The 10330-nt window shown below is 42.7% G+C and overlaps 1 protein-coding gene across 1 annotated transcript; it reads right to left on the reverse strand.

Annotated features, from left to right (window-relative positions):
* Positions 1–2570: 2570 nt before the first annotated feature.
* Positions 2571–9353, reverse strand: T265_11419 (hypothetical protein; the record flags this gene model as incomplete). Its single annotated transcript, XM_009178070.1, has 3 exons — positions 2571–2724; positions 4206–4348; positions 9150–9353. 3 exons carry the CDS (start codon positions 9351–9353, stop codon positions 2571–2573), a joined length of 501 nt encoding a protein of 166 aa, XP_009176334.1.
* Positions 9354–10330: the final 977 nt, after the last annotated feature.

Here is a 10330-nt window from a genome sequence, read left to right on the forward strand (position 1 = left end):
TTTTCTTTTCTATGCTTTTATTTTACGATGCTATATATAGTACGCCCACGATATACGAAAATATACGATATTCATTCGTCCATATTATACTATACTATACTATACTATACGTGTATAGGTTTGAGCAACCTGGCAGTATCGCGGCCCTCGTTCTTCCTCCGGATGGCATGGTGGTTACGCACGTTTGGTAATTCTCGGGAATCATCATACATCTATACATACATACATACATACATGTATACATACATCTATACATCTATACATAGAGCATTTTCGACGTGTCTAACTGCCAGCGTACAGAGGTCAATTTCAGCCGAGACTCAATGTACGTTGGTTACACAAACGTTTGTTCAGACGCGAAAAATCAAATATCCCAAGCGTATGCTGGTGGAGTAGCGGCAAAATATTTTCGGGTTTTAAATCCCAGCACGGCTTGGGATATGCAGTTCCAATGAGTTCTAGTAAGAGCAAACCTTGAATCCAGCGCATCCCCCTTTCCGTAGTGGACTCACCAGGCAGGCCAAAAGAAAGGACGAAATGGATGTGAGATGACTCAGTGGTTAGAGGGCGAGTTTACCGACGGCAAGTCCTGTGGTTCAAACCCGACCTCTGCATCTCGACTTCCCCTGCCTAGGCTTGGGCAACCTGACATTGTCCCATCCCTCGTGCAACATGCGAGTTCTTTTTCCGCTAATACTTTTGACGAAAGCAACAACAAAAAAGGAAGTGGGTATGACTGTACAAAACATAAAAGAAACGCAACGTCGCCAAAGCCACTTGTTAATATTCACCCGTTGACATTCTTACATGAATAGCTGGTTTTGAATAAACCAGTGAGGATACGTATGTTGTTTCAACTACTTACAACGAAATGAGTATACCGGAATTTTGATATTGCGCTGTGGTGAAATATCGTCAAAATGCAATAACATGCCAGTAATTCAGCAAATGCGCTTTCTTACATTGTCGTCCGTACTCGTACACTTAGAATTTTGATAAATGTGTGTCACACAAAGCAAAATAACCTACGAGTTTATTTAGTATCGTAGAAATCTTACAGTGATGTATGGTATTCACACAGTTTCCAGGTCAATAAACACATCACGCGCGATGATTCGCTGAATGGTTTCAAAGCCAAAGGTTTATTGGAAAGTTTATAAGCTTTTTCTTTGGGGTGCCAGTATAGAAATACCGTATCTAACAGGATTTAATGACAAGTTGCCAAACTGGATACTTACATTTGTGTTTTCCTCGTTCACCTTTGGGAAAATAGGCATATCGACCAAAATACCTCTGGAATCTGTGAAATGTTTCCTCATTTTGTTTTTGAATGAGGGGCTTCATTCCCTGTTTTTGTGCACCATATTACGTGAAAAAGATGCACTTGGATTCTTATTTTTGGAAGTTGGCAAGTATTAACGTTCACGCGGATATTAAACTGTTCCATGTAATAGAGCATTCCATTGCATGCATCAAATATTTTAAGTCGTACAAAAAGAGCTGGCTATATGAAGTATGCTACCGGAGACTGGGTATGTGGTTTTCTCAGGACTTTGAGGCAGAAAACAATTAGAACGCGTGTTTGTGGCACTTTTGCTGCATCGCATTGCGTCTTAAAGGCAATTACGTTTGGTCAGATTTGTGATATTATTCATCGTTAGATAATGGCGCTTAGCAGTATGGCGCTGCTGATCCGTTCCAACATGTCCGTAACCGGCGACTACACTTGTATTAAAAAATCCATACGAGACGGCAAAACGTGCGCGAAATATAAAAACCGGGTAATAAAAGTCCGAAGCACATGAGTACAAAAATACATAAAGAATGTATTTCTTCTCCAACTAGATACCAGTGAACGACTGCACGTTTTCCTAACATTTCTTTTGTCCGCCTAGCTACTCTATATTGGCAAGTCAGACAAGGGCTAATCCGGGATAATCCTCCGCAGGTCAGTAGTGTGCAGTCAGACACCGCAACCGGTTGAACACGCACTAAGCAGGGACAAATGTCTATTCGTTAATTTCACAAACAGTTGTGTGCCGTAGCTGGCTTACAGTGATGTCTAAACAAGTGAGAATCCTTTACTGCTCAGATTCCTACCGAAGTATACAATGATATCTGCTGTGGCTTCAGGCAATACAACGTCAAGAATCAACAAATACCACTGGCATTCTAAGTGAAACCTACTGAATACCATCGTAAAATCAAATTGAGTGTTTTGCTCCTGTTTGGCCGCTGTGTGTAACGGTGAACAGTTGTGTTCATAATATGGAAAGCTACGGATGTCAAACACACACACACACCGCTCTTATTGAAAGTTCGGAACAGCAGCAGCATTCCACGGTTTGGCTGTACGCTTTGGAAAATTAACCGTCAAACCTCTTTTGATGGAAGCATTTTCGGTAGGCACCAGAGCTAATGAATCAAGGCAGGTGAGCGTAAACAGTTGCAACCAACTGTTTTCTGTTCACAATAGTGACATGCCTAGCAGTAGCTAAAATGCGTTTTATTCATCAACCTTCAAGCGTGATTCTGAGTTTGACCTGATCGGGGACGGGATGGCTCAGTGGTTAGAGCACGAATTTACAGACTAGAAGGTCCGTGGTTCGAACCCGATATCTGCCTCTCGAATTCTCCTGTCTAGACTTGAGCAACCTGGCAGTATCCCAGCCCTCGTGCTTCCTTTGGGTAGCATGACAGTTAGGCGCCGAAAGGGTGCTACAGCTGGACGAGTATCGATTAATTTTGTAATATGACGGGAAGCAATGAAGGTCATGGCATATTTCTTATCATTTTGTGCTAGTGTAGCATCGCTTTAGGTGTTGTCACCTTTTTGACAAAAAGTCAGCAAGGAAAGCCAAACACATTTGATTGCACAACACAAAAGCACGCTATGGTTTGGATAGTAGACGGAGTTTCTAAATCCGAGCATTGCTGAATTATTTGTGCCTTCATCCAAGCTAGCTTGCACTGGCTTTCGCTGTTCATTTTGCGCACTACGTAGTATAAATACGCAGGTGTCAGTACAAAAAATGTTTCAGTAATAGCTCAGTTTCATTTAAAAAGAATGTGAAATGAAAGCGAAACAAAACAAAACAAACAGGCGCCATTTAAACACATTTTGCATCTCTACTAATTCATTCAAACAAGTAAAGCCAACTTCGTTAAAATTTTGCAAAGCAGGCTTTTAAATCTTGCATACCTTAAGGATGGGAATGTTTGGCAGCAACGTGACAAAGGGTGGGGCTTTTATTCACTCAAAAAGCTGCAATTGACCAAGTTAAAGAAGCAACCCAGCCACAGCTTAACTGTCAACATTATGCGCTCTGCATTTGTGTAGAGCATGACTTCAATTGTATACCTTGCGCGTGCTGGTAAACACATGGCAGCTATAATTACTCCTCAGGCGGTCACCGAATTACGTTGCGGTAATGTGAAGAGCAGCAGAGCATGTCTGACATAATTTGTCCGGTTCATTTGTCTTTTTTATTTAGCATCCTGTTTTATCGGTCAGACTTAAATAAAAACTGTACTGCCGTTTCGTGGCTGTTGTCTTACTTAACAAAGTGAAGATGAGCATGGACTTTATGGGCACATGTAAAAAAACTATGGTAATACGTTGCACGTGACAGAGAAGGGAATTACTATGCATAGTGCTGTTATACTAATGGATTGGAAATAATTTGTCCTTGGTTTCATGGTTCTCAAGCGGCCAAAAGAAATCCCACCGGCCCTGTAAAGTTGAGATTCAAGGGAAAATTTCACAAAGTAGTTTTGAAGTGGTCACTTTCCACAACGATGGAACCGGTGTCCAGATAATCAGAGAAATGATGGCGATAACCAAACAATTCAGCTCCAGCCTAATAGGAAATAACTAAACTAACCGCACACAGTTACAGTATTTTGGAGGTGTACTTATTTGAATATGCTAGGACAAACGGAATGGTATCATTGAAACATTGCTTGTACGCACATTTAGGACCGACTTTGTCAAGAAGCAATAATTTATCCCAAATGAGCTCACTAAATTCTTAAGGGGATTGATAAACAATCCATAGTCTTTGACATAAAAGCTCTCTCCGAGGACGTCGAAATGCTTTCAGTGTTCGACCATCGATGTCTTTGGAGCATTGACCGAATATGGTGGGAAGACCGGATCAGCAATGCTGAAATGTGTCGAATGGTATTCAGGAGAAATAACTCACTCTCGATAGATGAACTGATCACACCGCATAGGTTGCAGTTGTTTAGCCACATGCTGCGTAAGCCAGTCGACCGACTTCCTCAAAGAATTCTTTACATACAACCACGTGAAAGGTGGAACCGAGCCAGAGTCGGTCAAAAATGACTTGACAGCGAAGTATAAAAGCAACTACCAGCAAACTCAGCTGTCCTGGTCATTACCGTCTTCCTGAATGGGGACCCCGAGACGGTCCACATCAGTGGTTAGAGACACTGTCAGACATGGCCCGGTCGCGCCATCAATGGCACTCGTAAATCCAAGCCACCCCCCACTTAATAGTCCACTGACAGTACCGTATTTACGCACGAATTTATAAGCTCCCGCCTCCAATGCACAGCTATCAACCCTACCTCCCCGAATCATCAGTGAACGAAATTGTGACAGCTACAACCACACTGTACGACAAGTATGCGGTTCTTGCAGCTGACAATGATGATGCTGAGTGGGTTCAAAGCTGTGTCATCTGTGCCGCTGGCAACTTTGTTTAATTTATTTGGCGAACTTTTCTCAAAGATGAATTCTCGATGGGTCCGAAAAGTTTCCAAATTATTAAATTATTTGTCTATCCACTGATTACTGATTTACTACTTTGTCCCGTGGCTACGCACCACGGCGCTCCCTAAAAACGCACTGATGATGTCACCTCGATTGGTGCGGAAACGGTTGCAATCAAATTTCCTAGCTGAGCGGACAAACCAAGGAATCACCTGCGCCACCTCTATAGCAAAGGATCACTGTATCGGAGTGCATCAGTGGTACAGGGCTTAGAGATTCTGCACAAACGAATATGTGCCTTTTACTCATAGGAGAAAGAATCCTGGCAGTGATTTATTCCGAGAGACTTGTGGTGCTAAAGATATACGTGACTTTCAATTGATCACAGAGAGATTAGATGGAAGGTGTCCTTAAACTTTTCTAAACAAACTGTTAAGTTTCGAATGACATAATGCTGGCCGTCCCAAAAAGTTTTACCTTACCGATAAATATAGGTGTATGTTTACAATGATACTCGAACAAACTTTGATATCGACAATGTATGTCATCTGGGCCGTGTATTGAAGTCACCCCGATTTTTAGCCTGCATTCAGTGACTATCTCTACGGAATCGCCGATGTGCAAAGCTGGAACCATTTCGCTTACAAGTTCATCTGTTTAGATCAAAGCGTCCCAATTTTCAAACATGGCAACATGAGTCTTGTTTGCGGAATATTGCACCTTACTTTGTCCAGAAGTGTAGACACTAATAATACCGTTTCATTCAGGGGACTTTCTTCGAGGTTTTCCTGGTAATGGTACTAAGTGCTCTGTTGTTTCACAGCCTCCATTTAAGAGGCAAACTATCATGATAAATTGCGGCCAAGTAAGTCGAGGTGGCACAACATCCGAACGAACGCCGGTCAGCGCAGAATCTGATTGCTTCAAGGAGTTCAAACCGATTATCCTTACGACCGCACAGAAATAAAACTTTAGTGTAGCGAATTGTTGTTCCCTTTGCTCATCCTGATCGCTTGTGGTATAGATAAATTTGCGCGGTTTCATAATTTGTAAATTCCGTCTTTCACATCGGATGCAAAATTTCAATCCTCTCTTTTTTATTCGTGTGAAGCGAGTCAACGACAAACTGGTTGGTTTTTCTATGCGGTAAATAACACGCACCGGCATAATTGACCGAGCAGCACTTTGTCAGTGACGGACTGTCCGTTGACAACTTTTCTCACCAAGTATCACTCACTAACAAGGACCTATTTTCCAGCCGGACATGATAAAACCAAAATTCCTAGCTGTGTTGGATAAATAGTCCATGGTATACTGCCGGGTAATTGCTCTGCATTTGTAGTCCTTTTTCATGGCATATGCAACATATGTGAACACAGGTTGTACGACTTCAGTGGACTTCACTCCGTGCATTAAACTGCGGCACCGCTTGTTTGCGTAATCTTGTGCCCGGATGCATTGTACAGTATTTCCGTTGTCTACAGTTCAGTGCGGTTAACGTGTCCGAGAAACTAGTCCTTTAGATCTTCAAAATGATTAGTCGGGTTGGAAAATTCATGGTACATTTGAAAAATAGATGAAACATGGAAACTAGATACAACGCACGCTCTTCACCGCGGCTTTCTACTTATACTTGGATGACTTCAGCCAATTCCACCGAATAGCGCATTATGAGCTGACTTTCTGAGTAAACTACTATCCAAAGTCTTCCCATTTAGTGTGTGTTTAGCCTTCATAAGTGATATGATTTTGCATGCAAAGTAGGATGTGAATTCAAATAAACGGTAGCTGGTTGGATTTCACTCCAACTTGTTGTAAAGCGTGCTCCAGATAAATCTGGCGGGCGATTAACCAAACCTGATTTGATAGACTTCTATTGGTAGGTTATTCAGTGCGCAGACGGTCGATGCTAGAGTCATGGTTAACCCAGTATGAGTAGAATACCAACAGCTTTAATATAAGTGCATCAATTACTTCGTCAACCTGCTTCTGGCAATGGAAGCTTCACAACTTCAACAAAATTACGATTCACAAAATCGCCTTGAGGTTTCTTTACTCGGTTCAATTTAAACATCCGTTTCGCCAAGGTTTTACGCCACATGCTTATCCGTGAAAACCGATTTTTGACCAAACCTGATTTGATCAGCATATGGCTTGCTAGTTGTCTTGCAGAGAACGGAAATGAACGATAACAAACGAAGGCTTGGTCCTGACGTTTATGGGACAGTCAAGTTGAACACTGAAGGGATCGCAATCATAAACACACGCTTGAAGATCAATCAAGGCAAAATGCACTACCGTGAATACTTTGTTCAAACATATGAACAAAAGATATCAGTTGTAAAACGATTACCTCTTAAAATAAATCCAAACAAGTCGGGCGGTCTCCAGGAGACAATACATTGTTTCGCTTTGATCGAATTTTGTGAGCAGACAATGCACAAATGTTTTGCAATACATCTAGGCAGCAAAGCACTAGGGGAGCGGGCTGCGGCGTGATATGGTGTTTAATTTCTCGTGGATCTGCCGCGTTGTGGACCCCTGACATGTAAAATGCGACGTTTGTCTATGCTCCAGTTGCTCCCATTAGGAACAACCGGATTATCAAACTTGGATGGAGGAATGTATTCTGTTTTAAGAGGAAGGAGGGCTTTACCACCTGGGCGACGAACGACGAACCAGTAACTTTCTTGCATTTGCGGAGCGATCGAAACGACTGCCACAATTTACCGCAAAGAACGAAGGACACTAGCTGCTTGTTTCCTCCAAATGCGTGATTCATCTGCTATTAGCAGTCGGCTCCTGTGCTGAGCACCGTTCATTTGACGAAAGCTTACAACGCTTGTATGTACTGACAGTATGCATCAACACAAAGCCGTATGCAGGTGTGCTCCGCATCTGGATTTTTAAACACTGCTATGTCCTCGGTGTTAGCCTACTTAACCTGCACCCTGCGCCACGACCACATTAACGGTAGCTTGAAAGAATAAATAAATAAATAAATCCTCTGAACTGCCTTTCAATTCTAAACACGTTTTCGTTCCCTACAATTTGCTGTCCCTTAGATCTCATAAGTTGTCCAAAAGTATTTTCAATCTCAGTTGACTTTACAGGAATCATTCAGTGCTACAAGGTCCCAAACTTCCAGATGGTCTATCTTTCCAGACAGAGAACCTAGTCTTCCAAAACGAACTGCTCTTCTCATACCGGTGAATAACAAGGATGAATAGGCCAAATCGCACAAGGAGGCTTGTATAATCAGTGGCTTGGGAATTAAAGGTGTGTTACGTTGCGGCAATATAGACAACCTAAAGAGCAGTTCATCGGCTACTCCTAATGGTTTACGTGTCGTTTCTGCATGGTTGGCATTAGTTGAGTCGACAGTTGTGCCCGGATCTGCGTGAGAGAGGCTGCTCTGGAGATGGAGTACCGACTATCCGTGATTCGATAGCGACTAATCCGGGACCACTTCCATTTCAATTGCAATCTTACATTTTGCTCGACATATTCCGTGTCACAAATATCTGTGGCGAACCACTTTTTGACTGGGGCTTTCAAACAGTATCGTCAATTGCAAAACGGTGTTTCCAAAATCACAGCGAGTTATTTTGATATAGGCAACAGTGTGAATTGAAACCCTTTCACTCGAAACACAAATGCTGTACGGCTGTATGCATAACAAACGTTGTAAAAACTGTCAACGTCGGGCGGATGTTGATAGCATTTGAACTTGCCACAACCCCTCTGATCTACCCTATTAGCAGGTTCCAACTCCGCCAAAATGCATTTGCAAACCGGAACCTATAGCCATAAAATGATCACGCAGCCCAGTTAGCAATCCATCCAGCAGTCCATCTCTACTCTTATCCATTGTGGTACAAGTACTTCAAACGGCAGGCGACGCACGTCTTGGAACATCCCGTACCAGCACATGGGTTCGCAGGCTTTTGTCTACACGCATACGAAATAACTTAGAATAAAGCAGATTGCAAATCCTTCAAAAACATATTGTGTACACGAGCACCAATCCGAATACTTGTCCTGTTGTGAGATTTTTAGACTCGATGAATCGAGTGCAAAGATGCGGGGTGCAAGACACTTGTTTGCATAGAACCATTCACACTTGCTCCAATTTGCAGTCGACGAACATATGCATATAACAGTTTAAATGATTCGAAAGTTTTGATAACTACCGAAAAAACCATGGTTGTTCCGAACGTACCGAGAGGGCAGCTGGGCTTCGTAACTATCTGGTGGTGGTCACATAATGATTAGCGTGTATACATGCTTGGACCTTCCGGGGGAGATGTGGTAGATCTGGCAGTCCGAAACGTATAAATATTTCATCACTTGCTTTAGTGAGTTCGGAAGTCACTGATGTACAGCCGACCTGCCTAACTCCTCTAATTACCGGTGCAACGGCGGATGTTACTGATGAGGCAACTGATGTGGCTTTCTGGGAATTCCGCCTCGCGTCTATTGGAAGGTGGGGTTTATTATGGAACTTGTGGAACTGCTCGGCGGTGTTCGTTTGCAGTTGCGTTGTAGTCAGTAAATATCCATCAAACTTCAGGAAGACGCGTGAGAATGGTCGATTTCTAGAAACAAGGCGCATATGGGACGTCCAATAGTTTGTGACTGTTTACTTGATCTTTGCTAGGAAACATCTTTACCCCGAAGGGCATTCCTCCGTGTATCAATGAGTTCTGAGTTTGAAAATTGCTGGCGTTTAACCGGCCTACCAGGACCATCTAATCAACCGTACCAAACGTGTTTTAATAAAGCAGCTACTGTTGAAATGAAGAAGACCCTCGCTGCGGAGTTGTGTGTTGGGAAATGCCAACTAACCAGTTACAGACTATTGGACAGAAAACAAAACTCTCATATGTCTCTTATTTACAAAAACTGCACACCTATCCTCGCTTGAACGCTTCTTCCTGCACTTTCCCGGATATTCGTTGACTGTTACTCAAACGCAATCAAATGCTACCAAGCGACTCCACAAATTTTCAAGAGACGCACAGGAAGTAACCATACTGTTTGCATGCCTCCCCCAGCAGAGGTATCAACGTCTCAATGGTATCGCATTTCATACCAACTCATCAATATAAATCATCACTCGGATTGAACAGGGTTTAATCCGACCGCCAGTAGGATTTACTGGCAGGGATAAAATGCAGCTCAACTTCTGGCCTTCGAGCATTTACCGTGAAAGTTGATGCACTGTAAAGAAGATTGTTCGCGAAGACTTGTAATCTTGTGCTGACGGTTATTATATGCCAGTTAGCTCCCTGAATTGACACCACCACGACTTATTCATTAAGCACATGTGAAACACACCAAAGGAGACGTGTTGGACTAGCACTTGGTTTTTGCCGCTGGATGCAAGCAACCGCCGAAATGAAGCACGCTGAATTTTTCATGCGAAACCGAATCAAACGCTTGCAAGATATCAACAAACCCAATTTGACGTTAGAAGAAGTCAGTGAAGGGTGAAGAGGCAGGGTGTGTAATACCAATGTAGAAATGCAAACAAGTGTGAGGGCAGTTGCAATCTACCGATCCAACTATCAGCAGGATCCTTATGAAGGC

Source organism: Opisthorchis viverrini (assembly GCF_000715545.1).
Source record: "Opisthorchis viverrini unplaced genomic scaffold opera_v5_512, whole genome shotgun sequence".
NCBI lineage: Eukaryota > Metazoa > Platyhelminthes > Trematoda > Opisthorchiida > Opisthorchiidae > Opisthorchis > Opisthorchis viverrini.